Source organism: Bombina bombina, chromosome 1 (genome assembly GCF_027579735.1).
Source record: "Bombina bombina isolate aBomBom1 chromosome 1, aBomBom1.pri, whole genome shotgun sequence".
Lineage (NCBI taxonomy): Eukaryota > Metazoa > Chordata > Amphibia > Anura > Bombinatoridae > Bombina > Bombina bombina.
In genome coordinates, this window is record NC_069499.1 from 1,416,999,993 (window position 1) to 1,417,017,940 (window position 17,948).

Sequence of the window (17,948 nt, forward strand, 5' to 3'; positions counted from 1 at the left end):
CTTGATCCTAACCAGAGCCTGAACAAATGCTTGAACATCTGGCACAGCTGCCAGTCTTTTGTGAAGTAAAACAGATAAAGCAGAGATCTGTCCCTTCAGAGAACTTGTAGATAATCCTTTCTCCAAACCTTCTTGTAGAAAGGATAGAATCTTAGGAATTTTTATCTTGTTCCATGGGAATCCTTTAGATTCACACCAACAGATATATTTTTTCCCTATTTTATGGTAAATTTTTCTAGTTACAGGCTTTCTAGCCTGAATCAGAGTATCTATTACAGAATCTGAAAACCCACGCTTTGATAAAATCAAGCGTTCAATCTCCAAGCCGTCAGTTGGAGGGAAACCAGATTCGGATGTTCGAATGGACCCTGAACAAGAAGGTCCTGTCTCAAAGGTAGCTTCCATGGTGGAGCCGATGACATATTCACCAGGTCTGCATACCAAGTCCTGCGTGGCCACGCAGGAGCTATCAAGATCACCGAGGCCCTCTCCTGATTGATCCTGGCTACCAGCCTGGGGATGAGAGGAAACGGTGGGAATACATAAGCTAGGTTGAAGGTCCAAGGTGCTACTAGTGCATCTACTAGGGTCGCCTTGGGATCCCTGGATCTGGACCCGTAGCAAGGAACCTTGAAGTTCTGACGAGACGCCATCAGATCCATGTCTGGAATGCCCCATAATTGAGTTATTTGGGCAAAGATTTCCGGATGGAGTTCCCACTCCCCCGGATGGAATGTCTGACGACTCAGAAAATCCGCTTCCCAATTTTCCACTCCTGGGATGTGGATCGCAGACAAGTGGCAGGAGTGATCCTCCGCCCACCAAAAAACTCTTAACCATCTCCGTGGAGATGTTGCCTGTGCAACGGCAAAGAGAATGACTGGGGTGGGCGGAGCCTAGGAGGGATCATGTGACCAGCTTTGCTGGGACTCTTTGCCATTTCCTGTTGGGGAAGAGAATATCCCACAAGTAAGGATGACGCCGTGGACCGGACACACCAATGTTGGAGAAATCCTGATAATAATAATAATACTACAGCACATGTTGGCAAGTGACTTAGATGGTCTACAAAAGGTATTTTTTTTTTACATTAGTCTAAAAAGTAGGAAAAATGGTCTCATTTCGGCAGTGATGTAATATAAAACTAAATAAAACGTAATTTAGATTGAACAAAAAAATTATTCTAAACACACATTGTGCAGTAAAGTGCCTTACAACACTATGCTGGAGCTATACAGCCCCAAAGTACTATTGGCATTTATGTTACTTTAAGCATTCAGTGAATATAGCTCTCCATATCTCCAGGCTAAATGATAAAGTGAATAAAGGCAAAATGGAAAAGAAACTGGATCTATTTGTCCCAAGCAAAATCATTTAAACAACTTGGACACTAGATATGCATTTGTGAATGTGGTAACCAACCGAATGCGGAAGCTGAAAGCCGTTCGCAGAAGTCGGCTCTTTTTTTAGACTGATTTATTTTTGTGAAAGTGCAAGACACTAAGCGTGAAAGTCAAGCATGAACACAGATTTGCACAGATCTAAAACTCTCAGAGAAAAATATAAAAGCAGGTTTTAATTTTAAAATAATGCAAAGCGGGTTTTCTATTTTGTGTTCCTTTAAGACCATAATAAAATAAGTGTGAAAAGAAAAAGCCACGGTCTAAAACCAAACATAAAAGACTAAAATGTACACACACACACACTACTTTGCATTGTATACGCATTTCACTTGATGACCTCTACTTCACCCTACCCTGTAGTACATAAAAAGAAATTAAACCAAATCCACAATTAAAAAAGAAAAAAATGGGAGATCAACACCAGATTTCTGTAATCTGTTTCAGGCCTCAGATAAAACTGGTTCTTCCCCCAATAGATGCCTAGAGCCTTGAGGTCAAGCATTTCATAAAACAATGCTTTCTAGCTCATTGCAATCTTGCTCCACTGCGTTCCTTCCAGTGACAAAACCCTGAAAATTAATTTATGCCTTGAGCAGAGGATACATCAATGACTAAAACAGAATATTTCTTTGAATTTTCTTTAACTGAATACATACTTCCTTTACCTAGCCCATAACACTTGTATGAAAACTGATTTTGTACAAATATCTTTGTTAGTACCAAGGTCATCTACTTTCCTTAGATTCAAAACTAGAATAGGAACTTAAATTTAAAAAAAAGCAGTGCAAGAGTCTTGAAATGCATGTAAGAATGTGAGGTTGCCTAGCTGATTTGATGCTATATATAAAACCGACAATACATGTTTATTAAAAGAGGGGTGATAAACATTGGTTATATTAGAGTAGGTAGTTAGGTTGGAGAACATAAATTCTTTTTAGGATTTTACTTTCAAAATTATATTAGGAAAGAAACTGACGCAGAGGAAAAAAAAATAAAAATCTGCAAATCTACGTTTCCAATTTACCCGTGCAAGCAAATTTGAAAACTGTTAAACAGTGCTTTAACATTACAAATGCTTAAGTATCAGGACTGTCATTTATATACACTTTTTTACCTTGGATTTTAATCTGGTGGATTACACTGTGACTCATGACTCTAGGTTGAAAAGGTTTACAGCTTGTAGCCAAGGCATTTATTTTTCATTTATTGCCAGGAATGTTTGGACGTCACAAGGAGGAAATGTGAACAGACCTGCTAAAATGGCATAGCACAAAGGGGAAAGACCAACAGCTGAACACAAGGCTCTCTTTTTGTTTTAATTCCTCGTGCCTTCCTCTATTTGCTAAGCTGCTCTTCCTGCGGGTCATTTAACCACAAAATTGCACATCCGGATTTTCCCCTGTCAGGAATTACTGCAGTATGTTCCACTAACTAGAACAATAGGATTTCACTAAATATAAAATGCAGGCAGACAATAAAAAGGCCTATTTAGGTCTTATGACAAGATGAGTTTGATGTATTTTTCATAATGTATTAACTAGTGCCACTTTAAACTGATTTAAGATCAGTTACATTGGCTGAGGTTTCCAATAATGCAATTTTCATAAAGGACAGGGGTGAAACTACTATTTATACACTGTAGCATAGGAATTGAAAAGCTAGGGCTAAGAATTAGCAATGATTAATGTGATATAAAAAGGAATGCTAAATTTTAGCAAAGTTACATTTTCAACAATGGCAGGCCTCTGTTTTTAAGAGGGCTCCATTACTTTTTAGGACATCTTCCATGATAGCAAGACTACATGATTAGATTAAGTGGAAAAGGAACTATTAACAGTTACTGACAATCAAGTGCTAGATTACTCCACTCCATTTTTTTTTACTGGGCTGTAAGTCTTCAGTAGAGATGCAACACCACAAATAAACCACTCTTATTAAAGCAAGGTTAATGAAGCTAGATGTTACCACCTAGCAGGCAAAAGCAAACAAAAGCCAAGTCAACACCTGGATCTGTAATCCGTATATAGTCTTTCCCCATACTTTAGAGGTAATATTCTCCCTGTAACCTCAAATTTAAAATACTAAATATGCATCACCTACGATATTAAAGTCTGGAGGGAAAAAAAACAAACAAAAAAAACATGCCTTTAAACTCATCCTTTCTGCAGCAATGCTACATAAATAAGATTCTTAAAACACATCCTTTATTCAATTCCAATACTAAGAGTCAATGGCAGCAGCTACTACCTTAGCTTCTGGGAGGAGGGCTGGAGAGCGCATACCATTAATAATGCAGCTGACTTTTCTGCACTCTCTGTCATCCATGCCCTCCACTTGCCTATCACCATTCCAAAGGCGTTTAAGGCGAAGCTTAGGTGGAAGAGAGTCTTCTTTCTTTTCCACTGCAACTGCCTCATGATAAGTGTGTTTTACGACTTTATAGTCAGCTTCATCTTGCTCTTCCTCATTCCCTTTAGGGTAAGAGGACGCCATAGGTGTTGGTGGCAATGGTTTCCAAGTTGGAACAGCAGGTCTGGCAAACATATGCCCTACTGTTTCAGCATCCTGGTTTGGTGTGAGTTTAGCTGGTTCCTCATCACTGCTGTAATCCTCTTTTTCCACATGATCTGAAGAATAAAGGTCATCATCAGAGAGAGGTTCATCATCAGAAATTGGCTCTACTTTTAAGACTGGAAGGACAGGAGTTTGTTGAGGGATTGCTAGTTTGTCTTCAGGACTCTGCTGACGCTCCCTATTCTTACGACCCATTGGAGGAGGCTGCAACTTTATAGGGAAAGCTGGTTGCTCATCAGGTGGAAAAGAACGATGGGGTGGTGGCATCATAAAGCCAGGGTATCTTGGCAATGTCCGTGGACTAAGGTGGTAGTTGAATACAGAACAGGCCTGAGCCTGCAGGTAGTGTTTCATCTCTTCAGGGTTGAAGTTGAAGCAGCTGCCATTTTGAAAAGCTGGGCTCAGTCCTGGTGATGGACTGTAGGAGAAAACTGTCGGAGTCAGAGATAAGGCTGGTGAGATGGGCATGTTCAGCATTCCTCCACGTTGATGAAGAGGTGACACAGCAAAGGGGCTATGAGGATCACTGTACATTCCTGGCATAGAGAACAAGGGTAGCATTATTTCAGATTTGTGCTTCTGCAGGTTGTGTGCACCCTGGGAGATAGAATTTCTAGAGGACATAAGGTCTGCACCACGGCGCCATTCTGAAGATAGGTCATCAGACTCTGAAGAATTTAGTTTGCGGTCACAAACATCATTTAAAGATTCATGGCTGGACTGTGCTGTGGAATTCCTAGAGAAGTGACTTGCCTGAGCATCTTCGTTGGGGGAATCTAATGATGAGAAATGGAAGCGGGAGGCAGCCGTTGGGACAGGTGGGGCACTTTGAGGTACTGCACCTATGGAATGGAAAGAACAAAAAGGTATACTTTAATTAAAAAGGAGAAAACCTATCACAAAACAAAAAACGTGCTACATTGCAGAATAAGGCATTCTAAAGAATGGATCACAGCAAAATGCATAAGTCAATACTTTTTTTCTCCCACAAACAGTCAAATATATAATTTTTGGTCGAAGCCAAAGGCTTTTCTTATTAGGAAACAGTATAGAATAATAATAATCCCAATAGTAACCAAACATACAATTAATAAAAAGGGACAGTAAAGTTCAAATTAAACTTTAACGGTTCAGATAGGGCATGTAATTTAAAACAACTTTACAATTTACTTTTATTAAAAAAATTTAGCTTTTATCCACTTGGTATTTTTTGTTAAAAGCTAAAAATGGAAAAAGGCTTATAGGGCGATTTCTAAGACTCTGCAGTCCACTTCTTATCACATAGTCTGGCTGTGAATAGCTAATAACATGTACTGTTTGTTCATGTTAGCCATATAGATAACATTGTGCTGACTCCCAGCACTATTTGTCTGAAATGCAAGTCTGTCAAAAAGATCTGAGACGAGGAGGCCATCTGCAGAGGCTTAGATATAAGGTAGTCATCGAGGTAAAAAGTATATTAATATAACAGTGCTGAAAAATGTTGCTGCTTTGTTGACTGAAGACCAGTGAGTGCTTTAATTTCCGTTTGGAATAAATAAATAGATGGATATAGAGATATATATATATATATATATATATATATATATATATATATATATATATATATATATATATATATATATATATAGATCCATCTATAACTATATATACACCTCAACATTTCAAGTCCTAAGCTACTAGACAGGACAAAATGTTACTCGACAATTCTAATCACACCCACTACTTCACCCCCTCTTTGCAATTGTGAAACATTTTGTAATATTGTTTTTATTTTATACCATAAATTAAATAATGCTACATACAGTTATAAATTAGGTTTATAGCAGTTAGAAACATCAACTAGGGGTTCTGGGGAAGACAACAGCTGGATAGAAAAAGGAAGTTGTTGAACAGAGTGCTGGCAGTCATGGAAGGTCATAGCAGACCAGGATATTTTTTTATAATTATCACTTAACTATCTTTCTCAACTCCCTCCTCTCTTCAATCTCTCTTTTAACCCTCTCCCTTCTCTCTCTGGCCATATATTCTCTTTACACTCTCTCTCCTCTCATACTTTTTCTCTCTTAACTCTTCTCCACTTTCACCTTTCCTCTACACTCTCTCTCTGCCCAGTTTACCCTCTCAGAAGTAAAGGTCTAAGCAGTAATGGGGTCCTGACAGCCCTAGAGGAATAACATTTCCTTGCACTTTCTTGGATATATATACTATCCCTTTTGATAATAATTTTAGCACAAAAATGTGTGTTTGTCAGCACTGCAATAGGAATATAGAAATACAATGTGCCAACTTTACTACTTACAACATGCGACCAGACTTCAAACTCAACATTCACAACTAATTTTTAATCGCCACTGTTAAATGTCCACTCGCCAATGCCTAGTGGACATTTTGAGCCCTGATATATCTATATCGCTATAGCTAAATCTACATAAATCTATATATCTAAAAAAAACAAAATTTATGCTTGCCTGATAAATTAATTTATTTCCGGATATGGTGAATCCACGACGTCCTCAATTACTGTTGGGAATATCACTCCTGGCCAGCAGGAGGAGACAAAGAGCACCACAGCAAAGCTGTTAAAGGGATACTGAACCCAATTTTTTTCTTTAATAATTCAGATAGAGCATGCCATTTTAAGCAACTTTCTAATTTATTACAATTTATAAACTCCCTGAAGAAGCTTGATGCATTTGAAGAGCCGATACAAAATGAAACTCTCCCAGAGAGCTGGAAATATTAATAACTGGGGAGGAAGAAGGATCTTTTTCCCTTTTTTTTCCCCTTCTATAAATAAGGAAATTTATGCTTACCTGATAAATTTATTTCTTCTACAACATGACGAGTCCACGGATTTCATCCTTACTTGTGGGATATTAACCTCCTGATAACAGGAAGTGGCAAAGAGCACCACAGCAGAGCTGTATATATAGCTCCTCCCTTCCCTCCACCTCCAGTCATTCGACCGAAGTTAGGAAGAGAAAGAAAAAACATAATTTATGTAAGAACTTACCTGATAAATTCATTTCTTTCATATTAGCAAGAGTCCATGAGCTAGTGACGTATGGGATATACATTCCTACCAGGAGGGGCAAAGTTTCCCAAACCTCAAAATGCCTATAAATACACCCCTCACCACACCCACAATTCAGTTTAACGAATAGCCAAGAAGTGGGGTGATAAAAAAGTGCAAAAGCATATAAAATAAGGAATTGGAATAATTGTGCTTTATACAAAAATCATAACCACCACAAAAAAAGGGCGGGCCTCATGGACTCTTGCTAATATGAAAGAAATGAATTTATCAGGTAAGTTCTTACATAAATTATGTTTTCTTTCATGTAATTAGCAAGAGTCCATGAGCTAGTGACGTATGGGATAATGATTACCCAAGATGTGGATCTTTCCACACAAGAGTCACTAGAGAGGGAGGGATAAAATAAAGACAGCCAATTCCTGCTGAAAATAATCCACACCCAAAATAAAGTTTAATGAAAAACATAAGCAGAAGATTCAAACTGAAACCGCTGCCTGAAGTACTTTTCTACCAAAAACTGCTTCAGAAGAAGAAAATACATCAAAATGGTAGAATTTAGTAAAAGTATGCAAAGAGGACCAAGTTGCTGCTTTGCAAATCTGATCAATCGAAGCTTCATTCCTAAACGCCCAGGAAGTAGAAACTGACCTAGTAGAATGAGCTGTAATCCTCTGAGGCGGAGTTTTACCCGACTCAACATAGGCAAGATAAATTAAAGATTTCAACCAAGATGCCAAAGAAATGGCAGAAGCTTTCTGGCCTTTTCTAGAACTGGAAAAGATAACAAATAGACTAGAAGTCTTACGGAAAGACTTAGTAGCTTCAACATAATATTTCAAAGCTCTAACAACATCCAAAGAATGCAACGATTTCTCCTTAGAATTCTTAGGATTAGGACATAATGAAGGAACCACAATTTCTCTACTAATGTTGTTGGAATTCACAACTTTAAGTAAAAAAATCAAAATAAGTTCGCAACACCGCCTTATCCTGATGAAAAATCAGAAAAGGAGACTCACAAGAAAGAGCAGATAATTCAGAAACTCTTCTGGCAGAAGAGATTGCCAAAAGGAACAAAACTTTCCAAGAAAGTAATTTAATGTCCAATGAATGCATAGGTTCAAACGGAGGAGCTTGAAGAGCCCCCAGAACCAAATTCAAACTCCAAGGAGGAGAAATTGACTTAATGACAGGTTTTATACGAACCAAAGCTTGTACAAAACAAAGAATATCAGGAAGAATAGCAATCTTTCTGTGAAAAAGAACAGAAAGAGCAGAGATTTGACCTTTCAAGGAACTTGCGGACAAACCCTTATCTAAACCATCCTGAAGAAACTGTAAAATTCTCGGTATTCTAAAAGAATGCCAAGAAAAATGATGAGAAAGACACCAAGAAATATAAGTCTTCCAGACTCTATAATATATCTCTCTAGATACAGATTTACGCGCCTGTAACACAGTATTAATCACAGAGTCAGAGAAACCTCTTTGACCAAGAATCAAGCGTTCAATCTCCATACCTTTAAATTTAAGGATTTCAGATCCTGATGGAAAAAAGGACCTTGCGACAGAAGGTCTGGTCTTAACGGAAGAGTCCACGGTTGGCAAGAGGCCATCCGGACCAGATCCGCATACCAAAACCTGTGAGGCCATGCCGGAGCTACCAGCAGAACAAACGAGCATTCCTTCAGAATCTTGGAGATTACTCTTGGAAGAAGAACTAGAGGCGGAAAGATATAGGCAGGATGATACTTCCAAGGAAGTGATAATGCATCCACTGCCTCCGCCTGAGGATCCCGGGATCTGGACAGATACCTGGGAAGTTTCTTGTTTAGATGAGACGCCATCAGATCTATTTCTGGAAGTTCCCACATTTGAACAATCTGAAGAAATACCTCTGGGTGAAGAGACCATTCGCCCGGATGCAACGTTTGGCGACTGAGATAATCCGCTTCCCAATTGTCTATACCTGGGATATGAACCGCAGAGATTAGACAGGAGCTGGATTCCACCCAAACCAGAATTCGAGATACTTCTTTCATAGCCAGAGGACTGTGAGTCCCTCCTTGATGATTGATGTATGCCACAGTTGTGACATTGTCTGTCTGAAAACAAATGAACGATTCTCTCTTCAGAAGAGGCCAAAACTGAAGAGCTCTGAAAATTGCACGGAGTTCCAAAATATTGATCGGTAATCTCACCTCCTGAGATTCCCAAACTCCTTGTGCCGTCAGAGATCCCCACACAGCTCCCCAACCCGTGAGACTTGCATCTGTTGAAATTACAGTCCAGGTCGGAAGCACAAAAGAAGCCCCCTGAATTAAACGATGGTGATCTGTCCACCACGTTAGAGAGTGTCGTACAATCGGTTTTAAAGATATTATTTGAGATATCTTTGTGTAATCCTTGCACCATTGATTCAGCATACAGAGCTGAAGAGGTCGCATGTGAAAACGAGCAAAGGGGATCGCGTCCGATGCAGCAGTCATAAGACCTAGAATTTCCATGCATAAGGCTACCGAAGGGAATGATTGTGACTGAAGGTTTCGACAAGCTGAAATCAATTTTAGACGTCTCTTGTCTGTTAAAGACAGAGTCATGGACACTGAATCTATCTGGAAACCCAGAAAGGTCACCCTTGTCTGAGGAATCAATGAACTTTTTGGTAAATTGATCCTCCAACCATGATCTTGAAGAAACAACACAAGTCGATTCGTATGAGATTCTGCTAAATGTAAAGACTGAGCAAGTACCAAGATATCGTCCAAATAAGGAAATACCACAATACCCTGTTCTCTGATTACAGACAGAAGGGCACCGAGAACCTTTGTAAAAATTCTTGGAGCTGTAGCTAGGCCAAACGGCAGAGCCACAAACTGGTAATGCTTGTCCAGAAAAGAGAATCTCAGGAACTGATAATGATCTGGATGAATCGGAATATGCAGATATGCATCCTGTAAATCTATTGTTGACATATAATGCCCTTGCTGAACAAAAGGCAAGATAGTCCTTACAGTTACCATTTTGAACGTAGGTATCCTTACATAACGATTCCATATTTTTAGATCCAGAACTGGTCTGAAGGAATTCTCCTTCTTTGGTACAATGAAGAGATTTGAATAAAACCCCATCCCCTGTTCCGGAACTGGAACTGGCATAATTACTCCAGCCAACTCTAGATCTGAAACACAATTCAGAAATGCTTGAGCTTTCACTGGATTTACTGGGACACGGGAAAGAAAAACAAAATTTATGCTTACCTGATAAATTCCTTTCTCCTGTAGTGTGGTCAGTCCACGGGTCATCATTACTTCTGGGATATTAACTCCTCCCCAACAGGAAGTGCAAGAGGATTCACCCAGCAGAGCTACTATATAGCTCCTCCCCTCTACGTCACCTCCAGTCATTCGACCAAGGACCAACGAGAAAGGAGAAGCCAAAGGGTGTAGTGGTGACTGGAGTATAATTCAAATTTTTTTTTACCTGCCATAAAAAACAGGGCGGGCCGTGGACTGACCACACTACAGGAGAAAGGAATTTATCAGGTAAGCATAAATTTTGTTTTCTCCTGTTAAGTGTGGTCAGTCCACGGGTCATCATTACTTCTGGGATACCAATACCAAAGCTAAAGTACACAGATGACGGGAGGGACAGGCAGGCTCTTTATACGGAAGGAACCACTGCCTGAAGAACCTTTCTCCCAAAAACAGCCTCCGAAGAAGCAAAAGTGTCAAATTTGTAAAATTTGGAAAAAGTATGAAGAGAAGACCAAGTTGCAGCCTTGCAAATCTGTTCAACAGAAGCCTCATTCTTAAAGGCCCAAGTGGAAGCCACAGCTCTAGTAGAATGTGCTGTAATTCTTTCAGGAGGCTGCTGTCCAGAAGTCTCATAGGCTAACCGAATTATGCTACAAAGCCAAAAAGAGAGAGAGGTAGCCGAAGCTTTTTGACCTCTCCTCTGACCAGAATAAACGACAAACAGGGAAGACGTTTGTCGAAAATCCTTAGTTGCCTGTAGATAAAATTTCAGGGCACGGACTACATCTAGATCGTGTAGCAGACGTTCCTTCTTCGAAGAAGGATTAGGACACAAAGATGGAACCACAATCTCTTGATTGATATTCCTGTTAGTGACCACCTTAGGTAGGAACCCAGGTTTAGTACGCAGAACTACCTTGTCTGAATGAAAAATCAGATAAGGAGAATCACAATGTAAGGCAGATAACTCAGAGACTCTTCGAGCCGAGGAAATCGCCATTAAAAATAGAACTTTCCAAGATAACAGCTTGATATCAATGGAATGAAGGGGTTCAAACGGAACACCCTGTAAAACATTAAGAACTAAATTCAAACTCCATGGTGGAGCAACAGTTTTAAACACAGGCTTGATCCTAGCTAAAGCCTGACAAAAAGCTTGAACGTCCGGAACTTCTGACAGAGGTTTGTGTAAAAGAATGGACAGAGCTGAAATCTGTCCCTTCAAGGAACTAGCGGATAAACCCTTTTCTAAACCTTCTTGTAGAAAAGACAATATCCTCGGAATCCTAACCTTACTCCATGAGTAACTTTTGGATTCGCACCAATATAAGTATTTGCGCCATATCTTATGATAAATCTTTCTGGTAACAGGCTTCCTAGCCTGTATTAAGGTATCAATAACTGACTCAGAAAAACCACGTTTTGATAAAATCAAGCGTTCAATTTCCAAGCAGTCAGCTTCAGAGGAATTAGATTTTGATGTTTGAAGGGACCCTGGATCAGAAGGTCCTGTTTCAGAGGTAGAGACCAAGGTGGACAGGATGACATGTCCACTAGATCTGCATACCAAGTCCTGCGTGGCCATGCAGGCGCTATTAGAATCACTGATGCTCTCTCCTGTTTGATTCTGGCAATCAATCGAGGAAGCATCGGGAAGGGTGGAAACACATAAGCCATCCCGAAGGTCCAAGGTGCTGTCAAAGCATCTATCAGAACCGCTCCCGGATCCCTGGATCTGGACCCGTAACGAGGAAGCTTGGCATTCTGTCGAGACGCCATGAGATCTATCTCTGGTTTGCCCCAACGTCGAAGAATTTGGGCAAAGACCTCCGGATGAAGTTCCCACTCCCCCGGATGAAAAGTCTGACGACTTAAGAAATCCGCCTCCCAGTTCTCCACTCCCGAGATGTGGATTGCTGACAGGTGGCAAGAGTGAGACTCTGCCCAGCGAATTATCTTTGATACTTCCATCATTGCTAGGGAGCTTCTTGTCCCTCCCTGATGGTTGATGTAAGCTACAGTCGTGATGTTGTCCGACTGAAACCTGATGAACCCCCGAGTTGTTAACTGGGGCCAAGCCAGAAGGGCATTGAGAACTGCTCTCAATTCCAGAATGTTTATTGGTAGGAGACTCTCCTCCTGATTCCATAGTCCCTGAGCCTTCAGAGAATTCCAGACAGCGCCCCAACCTAGTAGGCTGGCGTCTGTTGTTACAATTGTCCAGTCCGGCCTGCTGAATGGCATCCCCCTGGACAGATGTGGCCGAGAAAGCCACCATAGAAGAGAATTTCTGGTCTCTTGATCCAGATTCAGAGTAGGGGACAAGTCTGAGTAATCCCCATTCCACTGACTTAGCATGCACAATTGCAGCGGTCTGAGGTGTAGGCGTGCAAAGGGTACTATGTCCATTGCCGCTACCATTAAGCCGATCACCTCCATGCATTGAGCTACTGACGGGTGTTGAATGGAATGAAGGACGCGGCATGCATTTTGAAGCTTTGTTAACCTGTCTTCTGTCAGGTAAAACTTCATTTCTACAGAATCTATCAGAGTCCCCAAGAAGGGAACTCTTGTGAGTGGAAAGAGAGAACTCTTCTTTTCGTTCACCTTCCATCCATGCGACCTTAGAAATGCCAGTACTAACTCTGTATGAGACTTGGCAGTTTGAAAGCTTGAAGCTTGTATCAGAATGTCGTCTAGGTACGGAGCTACCGAAATTCCTCGCGGTCTTAGTACCGCCAGAAGAGCACCCAGAACCTTTGTGAAGATTCTTGGAGCCGTAGCCAATCCGAATGGAAGAGCTACAAACTGGTAATGCCTGTCTAGAAAGGCAAACCTTAGATACCGGTAATGATCTTTGTGAATCGGTATGTGAAGGTAAGCATCCTTTAAATCCACTGTGGTCATGTACTGACCCTTTTGGATCATGGGTAAGATTGTCCGAATAGTTTCCATTTTGAACGATGGAACTCTTAGGAATTTGTTTAGGATCTTTAAATCCAAGATTGGCCTGAAAGTTCCCTCTTTTTTGGGAACCACAAACAGATTTGAGTAAAACCCTTGTCCTTGTTCCGACCGCGGAACCGGATGGATCACTCCCATTAATAAAAGATCTTGTACGCAGCGTAGAAACGCCTCTTTCTTTATTTGGTTTGTTGACAACCTTGACAGATGAAATCTCCCTCTTGGGGGAGAGGATTTGAAGTCCAGAAGGTATCCCTGAGATATGATCTCTAACGCCCAGGGATCCTGGACATCTCTTGCCCAAGCCTGGGCGAAGAGAGAAAGTCTGCCCCCCACTAGATCCGTTCCCGGATCGGGGGCCCTCGATTCATGCTGTCTTAGGGGCAGCAGCAGGTTTCCTGGCCTGCTTGCCCTTGTTCCAGGACTGGTTAGGTCTCCAGCCTTGTCTGTAGCGAGCAACAGCTCCTTCCTGTTTTGGTGCAGAGGAAGTTGATGCTGCTCCTGCTTTGAAATTACGAAAGGAACGAAAATTAGACTGTCTAGCCTTAGGTTTGGCTCTGTCTTGAGGCAGGGCATGGCCTTTACCCCCTGTAATGTCAGCGATAATTTCTTTCAACCCGGGCCCGAATAAGGTCTGCCCTTTGAAAGGAATATTAAGCAATTTAGATTTAGAAGTAACATCAGCTGACCAGGATTTTAGCCACAGTGCTCTGCGCGCCTGAATGGCGAATCCAGAATTCTTAGCCGTAAGTTTAGTTAAATGTACTACGGCATCCGAAATAAATGAGTTAGCTAACTTAAGGGCTTTAAGCTTGTGTGTAATCTCATCTAATGGAGCTGATTCAAGTGTCTCTTCCAGAGACTCAAACCAAAATGCTGCTGCAGCCGTGACAGGCGCAATGCATGCAAGAGGTTGCAATATAAAACCTTGTTGAACAAACATTTTCTTAAGGTAACCCTCTAACTTTTTATCCATTGGATCTGAAAAGGCACAGCTATCCTCCACCGGGATAGTGGTACGCTTAGCTAAAGTAGAAACTGCTCCCTCCACCTTAGGGACCGTTTGCCATAAGTCCCGTATGGTGGCGTCTATTGGAAACATCTTTCTAAATATTGGAGGGGGTGAGAACGGCACACCGGGTCTATCCCACTCCTTAGTAACAATTTCAGTAAGTCTCTTAGGTATAGGAAAAACGTCAGTACTCGACGGTACCGCAAAATATTTAACCAACCTACACAATTTCTCTGGTATTGCAACTGTGTTACAATCATTCAGAGCCGCTAACACCTCCCCTAGTAATACACGGAGGTTTTCCAGCTTAAATTTAAAATTTGAAATATCTGAATCCAGTCTGTTTGGATCAGAACCGTCACCCGCAGAATGAAGCTCTCCGTCCTCATGTTCTGCAAATTGTGACGCAGTATCTGACATGGCCCTAATATTATCAGCGCACTCTGTTCTCACCCCAGAGTGATCACGCTTACCTCTTAGTTCTAGTAATTTAGCCAAAACTTCAGTCATAACAGTAGCCATATCCTGTAATGTGATTTGTAATGGCCGCCCAGATGTACTCGGCGCTACAATATCACGCACCTCCCGAGCGGGAGATGCAGGTACTGACACGTGAGGCGAGTTAGTCGGCATAACTCTCCCCTCGTTGTTTGGTGAAATATGTTCAATTTGTACAGATTGACTTTTATTTAAAGTAGCATCAATGCAGTTAGTACATAAATTTCTATTGGGCTCCACTTTGGCTTTAGCACATATAGCACAGATATCTTCCTCTGAATCAGACATGTTTAACACACTAGCAAATAAACTAGCAACTTGGAAATACTTTTCAAGTAATTTACTATAATATGCAAAACGTACTGTGCCTATAAGAAGCACAGAAAAAGTTATGACAGTTGAAAATTGATAAACTGAAAAGTTATAGCATCAAATCTTTGTAAAAAACACACTTTTAGCAAAGGATTGCTCCCATTAGCAAAGGATAATTAACCCTGATAGCAGAAAAAAAATACAGAAATAAACGTTTTTTATCACAGTCAACTACAATCTCACAGCTCTGCTGTGAGTGATTACCTCCCTCAAAACAAGTTTTGAAGACCCCTGAGTTCTGTAGAGATGAACCGGATCATGCAGGGAAGACATTAAACTTCTGACTGAATTTTTTGATGCGTAGCAAAAGCGCCAAAAAAGGCCCCTCCCCCTCAAACACAACAGTGAGAGAGATCAGTAAACTGTCATAAATTAAATAAAAACGACTGCCAAGTGGAAAAAAATAGTGCCCAAAACATTTTTTCACCCAGTACCTCAGAAAATTAAACGATTTTACATGCCAGCAAAAAACGTTTAACATAAATAAAATAAGTGTTATTAAAAAGCCTGTTGCTAGTCCCTGCAAATTAGGCTAAAGTCTTATGCATACAGTATAATTCCAGTGAAGTGCCATTCCCCAGAATACTGAAGTGTAAAATATACATACATGACAGCCTGATACCAGTTGCTGCTACTGCATTTAAGGCTGAGTTTACATTATATCGGTATGGCAGAATTTTCACATCAATTCCATTGTCAGAAAATAATAAGCTGCTACCTACCTCTTGCAGATTAATCTGCCCGCTGTCCCCTGATCTGAAGTTTACCTCTCCTCAGATGGCCGAGAAACAGCAATATGATCTTAACTACTCCGGCTAAAATCATAGAAAAAACTCAGGTAGATTCTTCTTCAAATTCTACCAGAGAAGGAATAACACACTCCGGTGCTATTATAAAATAACAAACTTTTGATTGAAGGTATAAAACTAAGTATAATCACCACAGTCCTCTCACACATCCTATCTATTCGTTGGGTGCAAGAGAATGACTGGGGGTGACGTAGAGGGGAGCAGCTCTGCTGGGTGAATCCTCTTGCACTTCCTGTTGGGGAGGAGTTAATATCCCAGAAGTAATGATGACCCGTGGACTGACCACACTTAACAGGAGAAAAATCTCTTTGCAGGAGGTCTCATCTTGAAACCAATTCTGTACCCTTCTGAAACAATGTTCTGAATCCAAAGATTGTGAACAGAATTGAACCAAATTTCTTTGAAAAAACGTAACCTGCCCCCTACCAGCTGAGCTGGAATGAGGGCCGCACCTTCATGTGGACTTAGAAGCAGGCTTTGCCTTTCTAGCAGGCTTGGATTTATTCCAGACTGGAGATGGTTTCCAAACTGAAACTGCTCCTGAGGATGAAGGATCAGGTTTTTGTTCTTTGTTGAAACGAAAGGAACGAAAACGATTATTAGCCCTGTTTTTACCCTTAGATTTTTTATCCTGTGGTAAAAAAGTTCCTTTCCCACCAGTAACAGTTGAGATAATAGAATCCAACTGAGAACCAAATAATTTGTTACCCTGGAAAGAAATGGAAAGTAGAGTTGATTTAGAAGCCATATCAGCATTCCAAGTCTTAAGCCATAAAGCTCTTCTAGCTAAAATAGCTAGAGACATAAACCTGACATCAACTCTAATAATATAAAAAATGGCATCACAGATAAAATTATTAGCATGCTGAAGAAGAATAATAATATTATGAGAATCATGATCTGTTACTTGTTGCGCTAAAGTTTCCAACCAAAAAGTTGAAGCTGCAGCAACATCAGCCAATGATATAGCAGGTCTAAGAAGAAGATTACCTGAACACAGATAAGCTTTTCTTAGAAAGGATTCAATTTTCCTATCTAAAGGATCCTTAAACGAAGTACCATCTGACGTAGGAATAGTAGTACGTTTAGCAAGGGTAGAAATAGCCCCATCAACTCTAGGGATTTTGTCCCAAAATTCTAATCTGTCAGACGGCACAGGATATAATTGCTTAAAACGTTTAGAAGGAGTAAATGAATTACCCAATTTATCCCATTCTTTGGAAATTACTTCAGAAATAGCATTAGGAACAGGAAAAACTTCTGGAATAACCACAGGAGATTTAAATACCTTATCTAAACGTTTAGAATTAGTATCAAGAGGACCAGAATCCTCTATTTCTAAAGCAATTAGTACTTCTTTAAGTAAAGAATGAATAAATTCCATTTTAAATAAATATGAAGATTTATCAGCATCAATCTCTGAGACAGAATCCTCTGAACCAGAAGAATCATCAGAATCAGAATGATGATGTTCATTTAAAAATTCATCTGTAGGGAGAGAAGTTTTAAAAGATTTTTTATGTTTACTAGAAGGAGAAATAACAGACATAGCCTTCTTGATGGATTCAGAAACAAAATCTCTTATGTTATCAGGAACATTCTGCACCTTAGATGTTGAAGGAACTGCAACAGGCAATGGTACTTTACTAAAGGAAATATTATCTGCATTAACAAGTTTGTCATGACAATTAATACAAACAACAGCCGGAGGAATAGCTACCAAAAGTTTACAGCAGATACACTTAGCTTTGGTAGGTCCAGCACTAGACAGCGATTTTCCTGAAGTATCTTCTGACTCAGATGCAACGTGAGACATCTTGCAATATGTAAGAGAAAAAACAACATATAAAGCAAAATTGATCAAATTCCTTAAATGACAGTTTCAGGAATGGGAAAAAAATTCCAAAGAACAAGCTTCTAGCAACCAGAAGCAATGAAAAATGAGACTTAAATAATGTGGAGACAAAAGCGACGCCCATATTTTTTTTAGCGCCAAATAAGACGCCTAAATGCTTTTGG

At 40.3% G+C, this 17,948-nt stretch overlaps 1 protein-coding gene across 1 annotated transcript in view; it reads right to left on the reverse strand.

Annotated features, from left to right (window-relative positions):
- Window positions 1–1,015: 1,015 nt before the first annotated feature.
- The window catches only part of ETV3 (ETS variant transcription factor 3), a 92,098-nt gene continuing 75,165 nt past the window's right edge, over window positions 1,016–17,948 (reverse strand). Inside the window, exon 5 of the mRNA XM_053705344.1 lies at window positions 1,016–4,819. Within this exon, the coding sequence (XP_053561319.1) occupies window positions 3,624–4,819 (1,196 nt within the window). The 3' untranslated portion in view covers window positions 1,016–3,623. The remainder of the gene's footprint in view (window positions 4,820–17,948) is intronic.